The 22,405-nt window shown below is 47.8% G+C and overlaps 1 protein-coding gene across 14 annotated transcripts in view; it reads right to left on the bottom strand.

Annotated features, from left to right (window-relative positions):
- The window catches only part of LOC119167769 (SH3KBP1-binding protein 1), a 433,186-nt gene that overhangs the window by 94,735 nt on the left and 316,046 nt on the right, over positions 1 to 22,405 (bottom strand). Inside the window, exon 16 of one of the 14 annotated variants that reach the window (XM_075865763.1) lies at positions 117 to 11,094. The exons of 12 other annotated variants lie outside the window; for them this stretch is intronic. In XM_075865763.1, the coding sequence (XP_075721878.1) occupies positions 10,867 to 11,094 (228 nt within the window). In that variant the 3' untranslated portion in view covers positions 117 to 10,866. Of the gene's footprint in view, positions 1 to 116; positions 11,095 to 18,473; positions 19,107 to 22,405 lie in introns of those variants that run through there. One more of the 14 variants, XM_075865765.1, reaches the window with a different exon arrangement.

Raw genomic sequence — 22,405 nt, 5'->3', positions numbered from 1 at the left:
AAGAACTTGTTGTTGGGCTAGTTGGTACAACATTTCTAAAATTTAATTGGAGCACGAACACACGAGACGATCACTCACACACGCAAACACCCAGGCATCAAACACAGACAGCACTCACTTCTAACTGATTTATTCATAGCTCAAAAGCTTGAATATATACTAGACACATGTGCACACTAACACCAAAGAAGGCCAACAGCATACATTATCCACTATACCAAAGAAGGCCAACAGCATACATTATCAATACATACAGTTAATAAATGTCATTGCCTCAAAGCGATAAACTGGAATTCATTTGGTAACAATGATAGCGAAGGGGCGCTTACACAGTGATCTTCATTTTTTTGCAATGAATAAAGCTTCTAACACTTCACGTGCAGTTATACTGGCGCTTCTGCCTAGAATGTTCGTCTCGGAGAATCGTGCGTCACAACCACATAAGATGACATGCGCAACTTGTCATCTCGTTTTGTAGGTTTTTGGGCGTGTTCCCTTAACCGGTCATTAATACATCGTTCGCTTTGGCCAATGTTCACTTTTCCACAGGAAAAAGGTCTGGAGTACACGACCCCCGTGGAACACTTAACAAAGGCCCTCTCATTTAGTTTCTCGCAGCCGCGCTTTTTGCTATTGCGCACATGTTGGCACAGTCTTCCGATTTTTTCGGGTGCGAAAACACCTTCGGTACGCCGTGCCTGGCCGCGACTTTCTTGAGATTGTGTGAGAACTTATGGATATATGGCACCACTTGTGGCCTAATCCTCAAGGGCTGGGTAGCAGTCATCGCTTTCCATGTTCCACGTTTAAACTTCTGCAAAAGTGATTCAGGAACGGCCGTAATGACCAATTGAGGGAACCAAGCAGCCTCTATTCGGCTCACCTGATTGAGGAAACTAAGTTTCATGCTGTGTGGGCACAACCTCTTCAGCGCTGACTCCAAACAAAGAGACGCAACTTTCACAATCTGCACTCTTCACAATCTTTGAGTGGGCAGAATCGTACGGCAATAACACCTTTTCAACACAAGGATGATAAGACCAGCGAAAATGTTCATTGTTCCACGTGAGGCTTAAGTCTAAAAACTGCAGACAAGCTTCTTGTGACAATTCAACAGTATAAAGGAAAGCCCTCATCCTAGTCTTATAAGAACGATTAAAATAAATTCCGGGGATGTAAAGTCTCCTTGATTATCTAAAAGAATTAAAAAATCGTCACCCTATCTAAAAACCTTTCAAACCTCCCCCCCTTTAAAAGCATAGTCCAATCCCTATCTACATCCGCTAAAAATAAGTCGCCAAAAACTGGTGCGACACAGGAACCAATGCAGATTCCCTGCCGCTGAAAAAAGGGCTTTTCGTCAAACAATATAAAGATTACATTGAGATAAAACTCTAAAAGCGATAATAAATTAACAACATTCACACCTGCATCATTGATAAAATCAACCTCGCCATTCTCTTCAATGAAGGATTTTACAGGGGCTAGAAGGTTTTCATGCGGCACGGAATAATACAGATCTACGACATCCACTAAAAAGGCGTTGCCTGTAGTATCACGAGACCGCGAAAAGTCACACACATCACTTGAGCCCTCCGTATGGAAAGGGTCATTCACCACGACATTCTTTAGCTCGCTCTGAAGAAATCTGCTAACGTTAATCTGCCAAGATTCTCCTTCACTAACAATAGTGCGAAAAGGTATGTGCTGAAAAGTGTGAAAAAGTAAGTGAAGGAACCTTCTTGACAAAGGGCACAATTCCTTGTGGCTCTGTGTCGACAGTTAAACCACTAAATGACACATGCTGAGAGATGCCATTCACCATCAGGAAATCTCTACCAGGGACAATGTCCCGGCACAGGTCAAAACGCACAAAAAATGCTGTCTGCAGCAACTGGCAGCCCATTTGATCTAACACTTTGGAGACATCATTGACTGCGACCAGCCTGATGCCAAGTGCAACAGGCGTACATCCACCTTGGGTTGGTTCCAGAAGCTTGGGCCGCCGCCGCGGGCAGAACTGGAAGCAAACGAGTGGCCCCATCCGTCGACCCGTCGCACAGTTACGAGAAATGTGGCCAAATCCACCACAGCGGTGGCACTGTACATGCATTGCTCCACTCGTAGGCTCCTGCAGCAAGGTCGGTGCCCGCCCATAGGGTGAGAAAGAAGACACCGTGTAACACGAGTGCTGCCAGTCCCGGCAGTACGACGGCTCCAGCGCAACTGGATGCAGTGGCCAATGATAAGTTAGCAGCGTCGGCTGCGGCAGTAAGTGATGGTTGAGGACCGAGCTAGGGCGAAACACCAGATTTCTGGCTACTTGGTTGCTTGGAAGTGTTAGTGGTCTATACTGGAAGTGATGCCAAGCCTGCCACATTAAGCTGTTGGCTCCCTTCACCAACTCGGCGAGGTCGTTGTAGACATGCCCCTCGGTCAAATCCTGCAGCTGAGGGCCCATCTGCCACAGCAGCGCTGCACTTTCTTGACTTCAGTGATCTCTTCCCCAATGCAGTCGTAAAACGTAGTGATTACATAATTAAATTCCTTCAAATTCTCTTCTGGGTGCAGCATGCCCTGCACGAGCTCTGCTTTCAGGAGACACTTTGCCTCAATCGAAGAGAACTCGGAGCGGAAGGCGGCAGTGAATTGCTCCCATGAGTCGAACCCACCACATAGCGACCTTTCTCGGCCACCCTCACAATGCAATGTTGGAGAAAAAAAACTTGGCATTTTCTAACTCTCATATCTCTTTATATTCTTCTGGGAGCGAAGCTGGCCAACTATTCTGCCACCAGCTTTGGGGTAGCGAGCTAATTGCCTGCCACCCATACACACACGCACACACACACTCTGCATCTTCAGACTGACATAGAAGGTGCTTATTAAAAGATGGCCTGTATGAGCACGCCATCGAAAGGAGATTTTGTTGCATATAGACAATCCCACCCACATGACTGTAGAAGCAAGGTATGTGATGAATGCCCCTGCATAAGCAGTATTAACGTGGTACTGACACAAAAAATTTGGCCTCGCGTTTTTCTGCTGCAATTCGTTGCTGTAGGGCTGTTAGTCATGACACGACACATTGTTTGCTGCAGCATAGGATAGATTATTGAATACAGGCCCCTCGTTATCGATCAGTTTCAGTTTCGGTTTGAGAGAGTTTTGAAAACTAGGTGCAACTGTCGCCACCTAGTGTGTGCAACTCTTGACCACATCAGCACACAGAACTATGACGCAATTCCGCACGATCCGTATCAAGAATTACTTTCGAATAGGAAACGGCACTGGAGTGTCGTCAAACACAAAACTTTCTAAGCGTGCGCCACGACCACACACTCGCAACCAGTCGCCGAGAAATATAGACTTTGGGAACTAATGTGGCAAAAGCAAAAATGGTGGCTATGTTGTCATGATAACATGTTTTGTTGACCACAGAGTGGTGACGTGAGGGAAGTAGAGGGTCACCTTGGGGTCAACTCCGAGGGTGTCTATAGGGCTATGGAGTCGGTCGCCCATGCAAACTTCAAAATTAATTTAAAATACTTTTCAAGCTACATTCACTGTTGATATTGCTACATGAATGTTTACATTTTGTAGGACGATGCACGTGTGTGCCTGACGAAGTGTGGTCTCCGCTCGGTGTATGGTCTACCGGTCATGCCGCTGCTGCTGGTTCGAAATATATTTCATTCACAGCCTCGTCGATACGGCGTCTCTTTTCTTCCGTAACATATTTGGTGTAGGTGGACCGTTCCCCGTCCTCACCACGAAGCTTCACAGTGGCCGCACTTTCCAGCCTCCGGCCATGGCTTCCAATGATAACAGCCCATCACCACCATCAGCTGGAGCACCAGCTACTACGTACCTTAAAATGTCTCACCCCCGTAATCCCGGTACGTTCTCTGCCCAGCCTGGCTTTGATGTCGACTACTGGCTCCGCATGTACGAGCCCGTTAGCCTGTCCCACCAATGGGACCCTACCATGATGCTCGCCAACGTAATCTTTTACTTGGATGGCACCCCGCATGTATGGTTCGACGCTCATGAGGCCGAGCTCACTAGCTGGAACATATTCAAGGAACGACTACGGGACATCTTTGGGGACCCATCCGGTTGACAAACGGTCGCACGACAAGAACTCGTCACCTGTGTACAGTCATCAACTGAGTCGTATGTCTCATACATACAGGACGTGCTCGCATTGTGCCGCAAAATGGATGAGAAAATGACTGAGAGTGACAAGGTGGGCCACATAACCAAGGGCATCGTGGACGACGCTTTCAACTTGCTCGTGTACAATGACGTCACGACCATCCATCTCATATTTAAGGAATGCCGCCACTTCGAAACGGTCAAAAACCGTCGAGTTCGGCCTCAATTTTCGCGGCTCCCTAACACGGCTGTCACGTCAACTTGTAGCGATCTCGGCGCCGCACACCTTGCACGAGAGTGTTACACGCATCGTTCGGCACGAGCTTGAGGCGGCCCATCCGGCGCCGTTTCATCCACTTCCACTCGACCAGGGCACCGTGCAAACACCTCCAGCGGTGTATTTAGGCAGTCGTGCGGCAAGAAATTGCTAACCTTGGTTTTCCTGTCACCTGCTCCGTCTCCCGATCGAACTACAGACCAATGCCAATAAATGCGCCACGCCATGATCCATGCTCTCTGCCCAGATCCCGCAATCCGACGGAATGGAGAACAGCAGATGACAAGCCAATCTGCTTTCGCTGTCACCGAGTTGGCCATGCCTCGCGCTACTGCCAAAGCACTTTGACGCGCCCCTGTTGGAGCCAATTTTCTTCTCCTCGGCCATACTCAGACCCCCTTCGGTGTACGCCCAGCCGTGAGTATCCTGCTTCTGACGCACCTAACAGCCGCTCTACCGCTCGTTCACCGTCACTGCAACGCCGCTGTTCTCTGTCACCCCAACCCCGCCGCTATTTATCGACAACTAACTATGGATCTTTCCGGATGGAAAACTAGATTATGCAGCTCCTGGAGGTAGTGCTGCATCAAGTGCGACTGACCCAAATCCTCCGTTGACGCTCCTTACTAATAGGAACTTGCTGGAAGTGCATGTGGACGGTCTTTATTTGATGGCTTTAGTTGACACTGGAGCTCAGGTGTCTATAATGAGTGCTCGTCTCTGTCGCCGTCTAAAAAAAGTACTCACGCCTGCCGCAACACAAGCCGTCCGTGTCGCCTATGGTGGAACTGTAGCCGTCGCTGGAATGTGTACCGCTCGTACTAGCCTTGCCAGCTGCCATGTTCCTGTTTTATTCAACCTGCTCGACAATTACTCTCATGACCTCATCTTTGGGATGAACTTCTTATCGACGCATTCTGCCCTGATCGACTGTTCCGCCGCCGCTCTCTGTTTAGAACTTCCTCTTCTTCTAGTACCACAGGCTTCAGTTGGATAACGCCAAAAGCCCTCAAATTTATTGAATTGGCAACAAGTTCACCCGTTGTTGACGGTGATTATGTCGTCATGCCTATTACTGATGTTCCCATGGCACGCAACATCACTGCACCACACTCCGTCGTAACCAAGCCCTCTAACCGAACATGTCTGCCCATTATCAATTTCGGTTTCACGCAGAAAGTACTACCACACGAAATTTCAGTCGCCACGCTTCGACCCTTAATAGACGCCCACGTCACCGCTTTTGCGGCAGACGCATGCTCTGCTCTTCGATGTCACCCACAGGATGCCACATTCCTCGATATGGCCTTGCGCCCCATGATCGACCCGAAACTCAAACCTGAGCAATCCGACGCCCTATCTGGCTTCCTACCACGACATATTTGACACCGACAGTAGCCCACTCGATCAGACTTTTCTCGTGAAGCACCGCATTAATACTGCTGATTCTCCTCCCATTCACCGCCGACCATACCGGGTGTCCGCCACAGAGCGTAAGGTAATTCATAAAGAAGTCAACAAGATGCTAGCCAAAGGTATTATTAAACCCTCCTCGAGCCCTTGGGCATCTCCTGTTGTGCTCATTAAAAAGAAAGATGACACGTGACGCTTCTGCGTCTATTACCGCCATCTTAATCGAGTCACGAAAAAGGACATTTATCCATTGCCCCGAATTGATGACGCCCTCGATTGTCTTCATGGCGCGCGATACTTTTTTTCAATTGACCTACGTTCTGGCTATTGGCAGATTGCGGTGGACAAGAAAGACCAAGAAAAAACAGCGTTTGTAACTCCCGACGGCCTATATTAGTTCAAGGTTATGCCATTTGGGTTATGCAACGCCCCATCCACGTTCGAGCGCATGATAGACTCTTTGCTATAAGGGTTCAAATGGTCAACATGTCTGTTATCTTGACGAGGTCGTTGTATATTTCCCACTATTTGAGACCCACCTTCAGCGTTTGCCAACTATTTTAAACATATTCCGCACGGCAGGCCTTCAATTAAACTCGTCGAAGTGCCACTTCGAATGCTGGCAAATTACGGTGCTGGGCCGCCTTGTCGACCCCTCTGGTGTGCAACCGGACTTGAAGAAAATTCGTGCAGTCACCAGTTTTCCTGTACCCCAGTCAGTCAAAGACGTCCGAAGTTTTGTAGGACTTTGTTCCTACTTTGGAAGGCTTATGAAAAATTTTGCAACCATCGCTCGACCCCTCACTGATTTTCTGAAGAAAGACGTCACATTTACATGTGGTACCGACCAAGCTGCTGCTTTTTCTCACCTAATAACGCTACTGACGACTCTATCTATATTGGCTCACTTTGACCCATCCGCTCCAACGGAAGGCTGAGCCGATGCAGGTGGTCACGGGATCAGAGCCGTCCTAGCCCAACGCCAATGGGGACACAACCGAGTTGTCGCCTACGCTAGCCGCCTCCTCACAGCTGTTGAGCGCAAGTATTTCATTACAGAGCGTGAATGTCTGGCTCTTGTTTGGGCCGTCTCAAAGTTCCACCCATATTTATAAGGCACAAATTTCTCTGCAATAACTGACCATCATGTGCTATGATGGCTTACGTCACTGAAGGATCCTACTGGTCGGCTTGGGCGCTGGGCTCTGCGACTGCAAGAGTATACCTACACGGTGACGTACAAGTCTGGATGCATACGTCAGGAGGCAGACTGCCTGTCCCGCTACCCGGTTGCTGAGTCGAGCACTATACCTGACACCGACCCTTGCATTTTATCCATTTCGCAAATGAAATGCACCGGTGACGAGCAGCGCCATGATGCGTCTTGCGTGCTATCATTGAGCTCCTCAAATCACAATCTTCCAATCAGTCCCATCGCTCATTTGTGCTCCATGATGGTGTATTGTACCATCAAAGTTTTGAGCCGGACGGCCCGGCCCTGCTGCTTGTCATTCCGAAACACCTCCGCCCGAAGTTCTACATGAACTTCATGACCTTCCAACTGCTGATCAACTTGGCGTGTCACGCACTTACAACCAAATACGCCGACGCTTCTTTTGGCCAGGGCTTGCACACTCAGTCAGAAGATATGTTGCGGCTTATAAGAAATGCCAGCGCCGCAAAACACCATCGACACTTCCTGCTGGATGCCTTCAACCACTTGAAATTCCGTCAGAACCGTTCTTCCGCATTGACTTGGACCTGCTTGGCCCTTTCCCCTTGTCTTCCTCGGGTAACAAGTGAATAGCCGTGGCCACCGACTACGCCACGCGTCATGCCATCACACGAGCTCTCCCAACAAGCTGCGCCACAGATGTCGCCGACTTCCTCCTCAAGGACGTGATTTTGCAGCACGGAGCCCCACGGCAGCTACTTCCAGACCGTGGCTGCACCTTTTTGTCGAAGGTGATGGCCGACATTTTGCAGTCCTGTTAAACGAGACACAAGCTGACTACTTCATACCACCCGCAAACCAATGGACTAACGGAGCGCCTAAATCGAACTTTACAACCATGCTCGCTAAGTATGCTTCTACTAACCACACCGACTGGGATCTCACATTTCCGTACGTCACATTTGCCTACAATTCTTTTTGTCATGACATTGCCGCTTACTCTCCATTTTTTCTGTTGTTTGGGCGAGAACCTACATTACCCCTAGATACAGTCATTCCGTCTACTGCGACACCGACCAGCGAATATGCTTTTGACGTTATCACTCGGGCTGCTCATGCACGCGAAATCGCTTGCACTTGCTTTCTGGCCTCTCAAGAGAACCAGCGGCATTTGTACGATCAACGGCACCGCGACGTGCACTTCTTACCCAGTTCATTCGTGCTGCTGACGTCCCCGACCCGTGAAGTCGGCTTGTCGAAAAAACTTCTTTCCCGCTGCACAGGTCTATATTCAGTTCTTCGCGAGGTTACTCCTGCCTTCTGCCTCATCGCCTTCAACTGCCCCACAGACCACCGATATCGTAGATGTGGCACGCTTAAAGCCTTACCACTCTCCTGCTGATTTTGACATCTAAATGCGCCGAGACGACGCTTCTGCCGCCAGGGCTCATGCTACAAGCATGTTGACATTTTGTGGGACGATGCCCGCGTGTGCCTGATGAAGAGGACGAAGTATGGTCTTATTTCATCCACAGCCTCATCGATACGGCATCTCTTTTCTTTCGTAACAATATCTTGCAGATGATATACGAACGTTCACAAGAATTGATCCCGCAGGCTATTTCCGCCCCGTAATTTTGTGTCAATACCCCTTTAATAACAGACAATGATGCCAAGGAAAGTATAAGGGATAGCGCAAGAGGCAATTAGTGTGAACGCAAAGATAATTGCTTTTGGCAGGGATCGGACCTGCAATCTTCGAATAGGGCAGGTTTGGACTCTGCCAATGGTAAGTGAGCCTTCAAGAACGGACCAGCTCACCAATTGCAATACAGGTGTGGTATGAAAGATTCCATTAAACTGAGGCTGCTTCTATGCAAGACAGATGGGTCACAGAGTTAACCAGAGATTAACGGAGCATAAGAGACTGCTCGCAAGAGGCTCACCATCTAATCTGTTTATGCATCATCGAGAGTGTAAGGTCACACAAAATATCGATGAATGCGTAGTTTGGCACGGGCACAGCTATAAAGAAACGCGTCATACAGTTGAATCCTTGCACATTGATAATATTGGTAGCCCCATGTGACTGTAAATTACAATAAAGAGAAACCAAGTGCCTGAACAGTTATCTCTCACATAGACCACTGTACATGCCAAGGTAATACATTCAACACAGTGGTATGCTGACCCAGTTGGTGCAATGTACGAGTGGGAAACAGAAAGTGCCCTTTCACGTTCTCTCCTTCTATTCTTGCTGTTCTCTGCTTCACAAGAAGTGATACATATCGCCTTTTGCCTAGATATGTGCAGAGAAGTTTGCCTCTGCTGTTTGCATTTGTGCTGTGCGCACCATCTTTTCTGCTGCTGCACACTTTTCCACTTGTTAGTCAGCAACTATGTTGTCTTCTCTTTTTGCTCAAGTCCGTGTTTGCACACCCTGTCTTAGTGACATGAACATCTACGAACTAGCTACGCTTGGCTATTCTGAACTGATGAAAACCTGATGCCATTTACTGATGTATGGGGGCTTGACAAAACAAGACCACACATCTAAGTAACTCGATTTTCAGTAATGGAGTAAAGGATGAGCATAAGGTTAAGGGGGGAGGTGGCTTTGAAAAAAAACTTTTTTATTTGTTGACCTACAGCAATGAAATTTGGCATGCATACTCATAAGTGTCTAGAATAGGGAAATATGCAGTTTCATCATGATAGCTTCAGTAGTTCTCAAGTTGCATAATGCTACACGATCCAATTACATGGTCTGCTCGTGGAAAGCCTAGCGCTGCAACAAAACATGCCAGGAAGCTGCGAATGATGTTGATCTTTACTCAAAAAACAGCTACAGAGTATGACACTCTCGGAATTTTTTAATAAGTTCTTATTTTTTTTTTAGAGATCATCATGGCTGCCGACACACATTGTCAGAAACAATGGCACGGACAAATCATCGTCTAGAAAAATAACAGGGCCACAAAACAGAAATTGAAGATTGCTGTACCCACAAGCAGTGTTCAGGGATTCAGGGAAAAAAAACAGAATCAAAATCGGTCCAGTCATTCTCGTGCTACTCTTTCCACGAGCAATGCACAATGTCCAAAACACACTTGTGAGAAAAAGCCTGTCGAAGTTTTCGACAGGCTTTTTTTCAGTGAACTTTTTTGTTTCTCGTTGGATATTGATGAAAATTGGCACAGACACAAAGAATAACCTCACAGTGCTTTCATAAAAATTTTGAAGCGATACCACAAATACTTTACGAGAAACAAATTATTTCTTCACTGAACCATGTGGAGGGGCTGAGCATAATGTCAAAAAAAAAAAAAGAGTATTGAGAAAGCTGCGTTTAAAGTTTCAACTTTTCGTTACGTCTCTAAGACACCTAAAAATTGTGATCTCAGGTTTGTCTTGTGATATTTGACTTCTTTTCATGATTTACTTTTTTCCATGAGTTACAAAGAACAAGTATGAATTTCAAACCAAGTTCTTTGTATGAAGGAGTGGTGTGATAAGTATGACAGAAAAGATTGTAATTGAATAAAACCATATACTGAAATTATTAAACATACTTTTTTGTGCTGAAGTTGTAATTAGCGTAATTAAGTACTTGATTACAAATATTCACTGAACTTTTTTTTATTTGGAGAGAAGTTTATTGCATCAGAAAAATGGATCACACCATGACAACCTATGCCTTCTTTCCAAATAACAAAGTTATGGGCAGAAGACTGGTGGCACGGGAATTTCTAGCAGTATAATTAATGACACGAAACGGGCATATAAAAATTCATGCCCCTGATTCACACATGCTCTTTCGCCGCTCTAGCCGTGAAACGCATCATCATACAGCCGGTCGCGGAAATTCTAATCTACAGCAATTCATTAACCTCGGAACATTCATAGACGTTCGTGGAGATATCAAGCACGGCTCCAAGCACGTCTGAATCGCATCACAAAAGCTTACTGACGGCACTCCATATGACCGTGGGGTGCGCGGCCGCGTGGACAGTGCAGCCGGCGCGCAATGCACTTGCCGGCGGCGTTCGATGACGATCCGCGAAATGAGTAACTACAAAGACAAAAGACAGAAGAAGAGAAGAAAATTGAAGTTATCTCAGTCTGTGGCGTCTTATATGTCGATGATGTCAGTATGTTTGTTTCAGTTGAACATAGTATCGCGCTTGAGGAAAAAATGAACCAGTTTATTGTGAAATTAAAGCTCTGGTTATACTGTAATAATTTAAACATAAACACTAGTAAAACAAAGGCGGTACTATTCTGACCTGATATGTGAGGTTTAACGTCCCAAAACCATCATTCATTTCATTTCATTTCATTTCATTTATTTATACTGTTAGCCCAGAAGTGGGCCGTTACAGGGTGGAAGTACAAACAATTATTTGCGAAAAAGAAGTACCGTACAGGTCTCGAGATAATTTCTCGGTATTATTGTAAGCAGCAACTCGAAGTTATACATAACAAGAAATGGAACACACATGCAATGCAATACATACGCGCAGAACAGCACATGACACATTTGAGGCGGCACTTTTGCACCGCGCTGAAATTTGAAAGACAACTACTACAGTCTCATGCAACCAACAAAAAGTACACACGCACACCACTGTTATTCAGAAAATAAACGTTTTAGGTTCTGTTCAAATGATGTAAGCGAGGAACAACCAATTATAGACTCTGGCAGCATATTCCAATCTTCAATAGCACGTGGAAAGTAACTAAACTTAAAGCAATCGTTACGTGGGACTAGGGGTGGTATGTACATATTATGGCGATGTCTGGAGTGTTCTTGTGTGTTGACCTGGAAGCAATCTGAATAGTTTAGTTTAAAATGATTATGAATTAACTGGAAGAGGAATTTCAGACGCTCAATCCTCGTCCTAAGTTCAAGACTATCCAGTCCAGCTTTTTTACAAAGTTCAGTAGGTGAATGATGTCGGCGATATTTATTAAAAATAAATCTTGCACCAAGTCGCTGTATTTTTGCTATTTTATTGCAGTTTGTCTTTGTGTAAGGGTCCCAGACAATTTTAGAATATTCGATAATAGGTCTGACAAGGGTTTTGTAAGCAAGACACTTTATATCAGATGGGGCGGTATAAAGCTTACGTCTAAGGCTATACAGTGCCTTGGTAGCCCTGGAGCATACATTATCAATATGAGTGTTCCACCGGAGGTCGGGCGTAAACCATAACCCAAGATATTTATAGTTTTGTACACGCTTAAGGAAAGCATTGCCAATCTGGTAGTTGTAATCAAGAGGTACTTTCTTTCTAGTTATAGTCATAAAGACTGTTTTTTCTGTGTTCAAACTCATTTGCCATTCTTCGCACCAATCCTTTATTCTTTGAAGATTGTTGTTTAGATTAACTTGGTCATGTTCAGTCTCGATTCTGCTGTAAACAACACAGTCGTCGGCAAACAACCTTATCGGGACCGTAACCCGGTTCGGTAGGTCATTTATATATAACAAAAATAAAAGGAGACCCAGCACCCTCCCCTGGGGAACTTCGGAAATAACTTCAACTGCTCTAGACTGTTTATTTTTTATTTGAACAAACTGCTGACGGCAGCTGAGATAGGATGAAAACCATTTTGTCAAGTTGTTATTTTGAAACGTTTTGTCAATTTTAAATCATATTGTCATGAGCTAAGTAGATGCCTGAGGAGGACGACGAAGTTCTGTGGGAAACGTGCTCGGACTGCAGCAGCGTTGTACGCATTTGCTTGCCAGTATATTCATTGTGTATACTTTATTCCCGTAACATCATTGGTGGAGGTGCGGGGTACAACTCGCTATACAGCCCCACGAGCTGGATCTTCGCAGCGGACGGCGCATTGCAGCTACCACAATGACTGACCAGGCTACTCAATGTCAACAAGATCCGTCAGCCCCGCAACCGATCGTTGTCGTGCAACCTCGTGACCCAGGCCCATTCAACGGCACAAGTGGCATAAACGTCAATGACTGGCTGGTTCTATATGAGCGCGTCAGCAGGAGCAACCATTGGGATCCGACGCTTATGTTGGCGAACATCATCTTCTACTTGCATGGCACGGCAAAACTCTGGTACGAGACACATCAAGAAGAGTTGACCAGCTGGGACGTCTGTAAGCAGAAATTGCGCTATCTATTTGGGAAACCCATCGAATGTCAAGTGGCCGCAAAGAAAGAGCTTGCGACTCGTGCCCAGACATCCACAGAGCTGTACATCGCGTACATCCAGGACGTGTTGGCTTTGTGCCGCAAGGTCGACAAGGACATGCTCGACGAGGACAAAGTTGGACACATCCTGAAAGGAATTGCCGATGACGCCTTCAATTTTCTGCTGTGCAAGGACTGCTCGACGGTGGAGTCGGTCATCGAAGCATGCCGTCGCTTCGAACAGGCGAAAAGTAGGCGCATAGTTCACCGATTTGACCGCCTTCCCAACACGGCGGCTACGTCCTCTTGCAAAGATTTGCCCACACTACATCTACCACCAGCGCCGGAACACGTCACCAGAATAATCCATCGGGAACTCGAGGCTATGGCAGCCGCTATGTCTAGCGTCAGCGCGCCAGGACATAACCTCGATGCTGTTTCAATGATACAGGCCGTGGTTTGCCAAGAGATCGCGAATATGGGCATTTCGCCACCTCATCAAAATGCCCCTGCTACTTCCAGCTCGGCTCCGGTCATAGCGGCTGCCACTCCGAACCGCACGTTCGCGCCAAGACGAAACCCAGCTGAATGGCACACTCATGATAATCGGCCCATATGTTTCACGTGCCATCGGATAGGACACATCGCTCGCCATTGCCGCAGCCGTTGCACCTCATCACCTCGACCGAGCTCCTATGATTGGGGACCTCGCTCCGAACGTGCACCTTATGCCCCGTCCTACCGTGCAGAGACAGGTGCAGAGCATAATTCAGAACGTCGGACCAGCCGCTCGCCATCGCCCGTGCATCGTCAGTCCCACTCGCCCCAACCCCCCCGTTCTCGGTCTCCCTATGACCTTCGCTCGGAAAACTAGCTTGTGCAGCCCCCGGAGGTGACGCTGCATACACGACTCGGACTGCAAGTCCTCCGATTACTCTCGACCAGCGGTGCAACCTTCTTACAATTCTCATTGATGGTTTACCTATAACTGCTCTTACTGATACCGGTGCGCAAATATCTGTGATGAGCTCAGACCTCCGCCGCCGCCTCCAAAAAGTTCTGACGCCTGCGATTGCACCTACCGTTCGTACAGCGGATGGGAGTACTGCTGCTGTCCTTGGAATGTGCACTGCGCGAATAACAATTTCTGAGCATCAAACTTCAGTTCTGTTTGCTGTACTGGAAAATTGCCCTCATGACCTCATCCTTGGACTCGACTTTCTGACTTCACACGCTGCACTCATTGACTGTTCTGAAGGTCTTCTTCAGCTCGAACTACCATCCTTCCCAGAGACCGTCTCTACCAGCCCACCTCTTCTACGTTCTGTCGATTTCCTCAGGCTTCCGCCGGAAGCCGCAGTCCAATTCCAACTCTCCCCAAATCCTCCAGTACCCGATGGAGATTATGTTGCTGCCCCGATTTCTGACGTGGCCATGACACGTAATGTTGCACTCCCCAACACGATGGTTACCGTTAAGGACAACCGAACTTCATTTCCGGTCCTCAATTTTGGCTTCTCAGCACAAGTTATTCCTCGCGGCATGTCACTTGTGCATCTGACACCACTGGTCGACCACACGGTTTCCGCCCTAACCACCGATTCGCCATCCGATTTTTCATCAACGTCGGTCTCGTCACGTTCCTGTTCCGACCTTTTCAAGCCAATGCTATCTGACAAGCTCACCTCTGAACAAGTCTCTGCTCTCTGCCGTATGCTTGCTTCTTATCGGGAGATCTTTGACTTCGGCGACCGTAATTTGGGCCAGACATCCGTGGTAACCCATCCCATTGACACCAGTGACGCTCGACCCATTCGCCGACCGCCCTACCGTGTGTCAGCCCCGGAGCGTGCTATTGTACAGCGAGAAGTCAATAAAATGCTTCATATGGACATAATCGAACCCCCATCTAGCCCCTGGTCCTCACTCGTTGTACTTGTTAAAAAGAAGGACAATAGCTGGAGATTCTGTGTTGATGGATTACCGCCATCCCAACCATATTATTAAGAAAGATGTCTATCCCCTACCGCTCATAGATGATGCACTCGATTGCTTACACGGTGCCAAATATTTCTCTTCAATAAACCTTCGCTCAGGCTACTGGCAGATCGCTGTGGACGACAAAGACAGAGAGAAGACGGCCTTCGTGACTCCTGATGGACTTTATCAGTTCAAGATGATGCCTTTTGGATTATGCAATGCCCCCGCGACTTTTGAGCGCATGATGGACTCTCTCCTTCGAGGCATGAAGTGGACCATCTGCCTTTGCTATCTTGACGACGTTATTGTTTTTTCGACTACTTTCGACGACCATCTTATACCGTCTGTCCACAGTGCTTGATGTTTTCCGACGTGCCAAGTTGCAACTTAACTCGTCCAAATGTCCCTTTGAGGAACTCCAAATCTGCGTACTCGGCCATCTTGTTGACGCTGCGGGCATTCAACCAGACCTTGTGAAAGTCAGAGCAGCTCGCGACTTCCCCACACCCCGCTCAGCCAAGGACGTACGAAGTTTTCAGGAACTGTGCTCCTATTTTAGTCGTTTTGTCGAGAAGTTTGCTGAAGTAGCCCGTCCTCTAACCGGCCTCCTCAAAATGAATGTCGCATTCACCTGGGGCCAACAGCAAGCAAACGCCTTCTCGTCGCTCGTTGAGATTCTCACCAATCCACCAGTCCTAGCACATTTCGACCCATCTGAAACCACGGAGCTTCGTACTGACGCCAGTGTCCACGACATAGGCGCAGTGCTGGCGCAGCGGCAACAAGGAATGCACCGTGTCTTCACGTACGCAAGCCGACTGTTGTCGCGCTCGGAACAAAATTATTCGATTACAGTTCTTAGCTCTCGTCTGGGCAATTGCGAAATTTCGACCGTACCTCTATGACCGACCATTCTCAGTTATTACGAACCACCATGCGCTTTGCTGGCTCTCCTTACTCAAGAACCCTACGGGACGCCTTGGTCGCTGGGCGCTGCGCTTACAAGAGTACACTTTTTCCGTATCCTATAAATCCGGACAACTTCACAAGGATGCCGACTGCTTGTCCCGTTACCCAGTCGATTCCCCTGACATGATGGAAGATGGACAAGAGGTCCTCGTTCTTTCAATTACCGACTTCACCGACATAGCTGCTGAACAACGCCGCGACCCCTCTTTGCGTGCTATTATCAATGGTCTGCACTCCCCCCACCCTGACCACTCATTACAACTGTTCAATCTTCACAACAACATCTTGCACCGCTACAACGCCCGCCCAGATGGTGCTGAGCTTTTACTCGTTGTTCCTGCGCATCTTCGCTCAGACGTTTTGGCCCAGCTCCATGATGCCCCCTCCGCTGGACACCTAGGGGTGTCACACACGTATGACCGCGTTCGCCGCCGATACTTTTGGCCTTTCCTCTACCGTTCTGTGCGACAGTACGTTGCGGCATGCGACCTCTGCCAGCGCCGCAAGACACCTGCTCTGAGACCTGCTGGTACCCTTTAGCCCATTGAAGTACCAGATGAGCCATTTTTCTCCAAGTCGGCCTCGATCTTCTAGGATCTTTTCCCGTGTCGGCCACCGGTAATAAGTGGATTGCTATTGCTACCGACTACGCAACGCGGTATGCCGTTACACGCACCCTCCCCACCAGCTGCGCTACTGATGTAGCTGATTTCCTTCTTCATGACATCATTCTGCGCCATGGTGCTCCTCGTCAGTTGATCACCGACCGCGGCCACTGTTTTCAGTCTAAAGTAGTTGACGAGCTCCCGCGATCCTGCTCTACCCACCACAAGTTCACTACAGCGTACCACCCACAAACAAACGGCCTCACGAAACGCCTCAACCGTACCTTGACGAATATGTCAGCGATGTACGTCTCCAAGGATCACAAAGATTGGGACATCCACTTACCTTTCGTTACCTTCGCATACAACAGTTCATGTCACGATACAGCTGAATTTTCACCTTTTTACCTATTGTTTGGTTATGACCCGCCTTTGCCCATAGACACCATGCTCCAATTTGATGCCCCCTCATCGACTGCTTATGCTCGTGATGCTCTGGCCCGAGCTGACATCGCCCGCCAAGTCGCTCGGGATCGGTTATTTGCCGCACAGTTTAACCAAAAGAGTGCTTACGATCGCCGGCACCACGACGTACAGTACTCTCCGGGGTCGCTCGTCTTGCTGTGGTTGTCATCGCGTCGTGTTGGTCTCTGCAAAAAACTGATGTCCTGTTACGTTGGCCCCTACCGCATCATGCGCAAGGTCACCAGCGTGACCTATGAGATAGCTCTACTCCATACCACGTCAGTACCAGCTTCAGTCCCGACCGATATAGTGCACGTCTCACGGCTTGATTGATTGATATGTGGGGTTTAAAATCCCAAAACCACCATATGATTATGAGAGACGCCGTAGTGGAGGGCTCCAGAAATTTCGACCACCTGGGGTTCTTTAACGTGCACCCAAATCTGAGCACACGGGCCTACAACATTTCCGCCTCCATCGGAAATGCAGCAACCGCAGCCGGGATTTGAACCCGCGCCCTGCGGGTCAGCAGCCAAGTACCTTAGCCACTAGACCACCGCGGCGGGGCACGTCTCACGGCTTAAAGCATACTACTCACGCCCCGAGAATTGATCGCACCGGGACGGTACTTCTGCCGCCGGCGGGTAATGTCACGGGCTAAATAGATGCCTGAGGACGACAACAAAGTGCTGTGGAAAACGTGCTCGGACTGCAGCAGCGTTGTACCCATTTGCTCGCCAGTATATTCATTGTGTATACTTTATTCCCTTAACAATATGAGTATGAGAGACGCTACTATTCCGACCTAAAAATAAGCTCGTTAATGAAAACATACATCTCAAGTATGGCAATACTTATATTGAGCTAGTAAATAGTATAAAAATTCTTGGGGTTACATTTTCGAGCAATATGCTTTGGAACAAACACATTGACAGTGTGCTGGGTCAGTTATCTCACGTAGTGGGCATGGTGTACAGTGGCAAAATTGTTCTACCATACAAGGTGAAACTCTTACTTTTCACTTTTCTATTCACATCTTACCTATTGTTTCTTGGTATGGGGGACTACAACTTACGTAAACTTGCAAAAACTGTACATGAGGCAAAAGAAGTATACAGTAAAAGCTCGTTAATTCGACACCCGTTAATTCGAAAATTCGGATAATTCCGACGGCTCTATTCGTCCCGGCTAAAGTGCATGTTAATCTATGGGACCAAACCTTCGTTATTTCGTCAAAATTCGTCTCCGCACCGCTTAATTCAGACAAATGCTGACAGCTGCTGCTACACAAAAGTGTGATAAAGCAGCGCTGGCACCACTGGAGTGAAACCGAAACCTGAGTGGCATCGCCATCATCATCAACTAGTAGGGGCGATCACAGCGTCACCGAACGTCGGCGTCTTCTTTTTTCTCCACTCAGCGCCTCCGACGCCATTTTTCCTTGTGTTGTCGTGTCGGAACCATCTCTTCTTGCGGAGTTCTCTTTTTCTTCCATTGTGACCGTATTTGCATGCCACCACCATCGTGCGCTACAGTGATGGCAACGCCGAAAAAGCGGCAGATTCCACCGACCGAGTCCACCGACGATGACTGCCCGACTTTCGGTGCTGTCCTTCCCACAGATGTGACCTTTCAGGACTACATCGCGATTGATCATGGTGTCGTCACGAGTGGTCTTGTGACCGATCAAGAGATTATTAATGATGTCACGGGCGCCCATGAAGACCACGATTCCGACGAAGAATCATGCGAGGAGATACAGCCGCGACCTCCTCGTACCTCACGGGAAGTCTCGGAGGCACTGTTAATATTAAAGGACGCTTGCCTGAACACTCCCGACAGCTCGCCTGCTGTTGGCCATTTAGAACAGTTAAGAAAAACTGTGATGTCAGCCGGAATCTGCGCGAAAACGCAGACAACAATTACAAAATACTTCAACAAATAAAGGTATGCTTCTGCAGCTTGATTTTAAATGTTGTTTTCCCTGTTCATTTGTTAATTCAGCATTCGGTTAATTCGGACAGTTTTTCCTGTGCCGTGAAATCCGAATTAACGAGCTTTTACTGTATTAGAATCATTTTTTCACTTGTATGATGCTCACACAAGCGAATTGTTTTAACAGGCCAGAATAGCACCCATACATTGTCTCTACAATATCAAGTTAGCATTGGCAATCAGGCATGAATTGAAAGAAAGTCGACATTTTTTGTATGACCTCTTAAAACTGCAGCAAAATAATACATTGTTTGAAACACAAAATAAAGAAACATGAAAAATAAAAAATTGGCCCCCTATCTGCATGTAATCTGCAAATGTCGTCGAAAAACGATACTCTTGCGTGTGGAAAGAGCGAACAATTCATTTGATGTTCTGCACAAGAAAATCGGAGAATGCTATTTTGGAGGCGCTGTGTTGGAGTGCCTCGAACGTGCAGTGTAGGCGAACGAGCGCATCAAGTCACGTCACACGTGCGACATGAGCGCCACCTGGCAGTGTTCTTGGAAAACTAAGCACGTGGATTTCAGATCAGACGGGTGTGCGCGCCTGTCTCAGAGGTGATAAGGTGTAGCATGCAAGGCGAAGGGTAGGTGCCACCACCATCGCGTCTTAGCAAAGGGTTGGAAACACCTTTTCGTGCAAACGTTGCATGGTCAGCGCAGTGCGATAAGCACTATGGCCCTTAAAATTACTTATGTATGCCTTTTCTAGTAAAAGATGCACATGCGGAGGAAGAAGAGGAGGAGGAAGAAAGTTTAAGCGAAAAGACAGGGAGGTTAGCCAGTTCTTAGACCGGCTGGCTACCCTGTGCTGGGGAAAGGGGTGAGGGGAATGAAAGATGTTAAAAAGAAATGTTGCGAAGAGAAAGAGAAATTACAAAAAAAAAAAACTACGACAGAAGAAAGGCAACATCAAAGAGTATAAGACACTAAAGTCTGTCTCTGAGGCCAGTTGTCCGCAAAAAGCGCAGCAAAGCTTTCAAAGCCTTCTGGGCTGAGGATGGGCTCGGCCAATGACCCAGAATCCTTTGTTCCGACAAAGGCCGATCGTCTAGTCTATCCAGAGCTGCAGTGAGTTCTTGTCTTTGCACGTTGAAATGGGCGCACTCACACAGAAGGTGCGCGATGGTTTCTTCGCGACTGCAGTAAGTGCATGTAGGAGAGCTGGCCATCCCAATGAGATACGAGTATGCGTTCGTGAAGGCCACTCCAAGCCACAGGCAGCATAGAAGAGTCTCCTCAGCTCGAGATATCCTTGGGGGAAGACGAAGCTGCAGATTGGGATCCAAGTTATGCAGGCGCGCATTTGTGAAGTCTGTTGAGTTCCACTGTACCAGTGTGAGGTCACGTGCAAGCGAACGAAGTCTTGTAGCTGCGTCGGTTCTTGAGAACAGGGCTATGGATTGGGTACCATCGTGTGCAGATCTAGCGGCCTCATCTGCGCGGTCATTGCCATATACACCGCAATGGCCTGGTATCCACTGATACACTATGCTGTGCTGTTTATCGATTGCTTGGTGATGAAGAAGCCTTATTTCAGCTACTAACTGTTCATTAGGTCCATGGCGAAAGGGTGACATAAGACATTGAAGAGATGCCTTCGAGTCCGAGAAGATAGACCGAATTTTCGAAGGTTCTTCCACTACAAACTCCAGAGCTGCACGTATGGCCGCAAGTTCTGCAGCTGTCGACGGCGTCAAATGCGATATCATGAATTTAATTGTGATGTGCCTCGCGGGAATAACCACCGCCCCTGCAGAGCTTACTGAAGACACCGAGCCATCCGTGTAAATGTGAAGGCGTCCGTTGTGCTTCTCTTGCAGAAAAAGTAATGTGGCCTGTTTCAGGGCTAGATGCGACGACTTTTTCTTGTTTTGAATGCCAGGAATTGTAAGAAGGGCTTTGAGTGGGTGTAGGCACCATAATGGTATCGGCGGCTGCGCTGCATGCGTGAAGTGCAATGGAAGCACTGCGCAATGCTGAGCTACAGTTGCGCTGAACGCTGAGTGGGGCCTGGAAGTTCGAAGTGAGGCGAGGTGATGAGATGGAAGCCGAGCGAAATGTCTTATGTGCATTCTCAAAGCGTCTACGCGGATGTATGCGTTGACTGGATAATCACGCGCAATGATTACTGTCGCTGCTGTAGACGCGCATCTCGGGAGACCAAGGCATATTCTCAGGGCTTGGGCTTGGATCGACTGGAGGACGCGCAAGTTTGTTCTTCGGATCCCGCAAAGCACGGGTAAGCTGTATCGCATATAACCGAGGAACAGAACAGTGTAGAGTTGGAGCATTGCTCGTACCGATGCACCCCATGTTTTTCCAGCAAGAAACCTCAGTACGTGGGTGATCATGGTGAGTTTAGTTTTCATGTGGGTGATGTGAGGGCTCCAGGAGAGGTCGCAATCAACTATGACTTCGAGGAATCGGTGGGTCTTCACGTAGTTGATCGTGTGTCCGTTGATTTTAATAACATATGGGCTCATAGCCTTATGCGTGAATGCTATAAGCGAGCATTTTTCTGACAACAGCTCTAGTTCCCGTTCTTCCAGGTACTTTGTCGCTATTGTAGCCGCTCTCTGAAGCCGGGCACGCAAATGAAGGCGTGTTACGCCTGACGCCCAGATGCAGATGTCATCTGCATGTATTGATAGATGGGCAGATTCTGGAAGTGCGTCAACCAGGCCGAGTAGCGCTATATTGAAAAGTGTGGGACTAAGAACACCGCCTTGCGGCACACCACGACGGTTGCAATGGTGCGTTGTTGTGCCATTCTCCGTCTGTACAAAGAAAGTTCTGCCTTTCAGATAGCTGTGGATCCATTGGTAAACCCGACCCCCAAATCCAACATTTTCCATGACATCCAGAATGGCTTCATGTGATACGTTATCGTATGCACCTTTCACGTCCAAGAACAACGCCGCAGATAAACGTTTCAGTCTTTTTTGATGCTGAACAGATCAGACCAGGTCTATAACGTTATCAATTGCGGACCGTTCAAGCCGAAAGCCCGTCATAGCATGAGGGTATACCACGTGGTGCTCCAAGTACCACTCTAGGCGAGTCAAAATCATCCTCTCCATCGCTTTCCCGAAACAGCTGGTAAGCGCGATGGGGCGATAAGAGGTCAAGTGCAGAGGAGATTTACCTGGTTTAAGCACAGGGACGAGGCGGCTGGATTTCCATGAATGAGCGATAAAT

The sequence above is a fragment of the Rhipicephalus microplus genome, chromosome 6 (assembly GCF_043290135.1).
Source record: "Rhipicephalus microplus isolate Deutch F79 chromosome 6, USDA_Rmic, whole genome shotgun sequence".
Classification (NCBI taxonomy): domain Eukaryota; kingdom Metazoa; phylum Arthropoda; class Arachnida; order Ixodida; family Ixodidae; genus Rhipicephalus; species Rhipicephalus microplus.
Note: the sequence above shows the minus strand (reverse complement) of the source record. Positions and strands in the feature narration are given on the sequence as shown.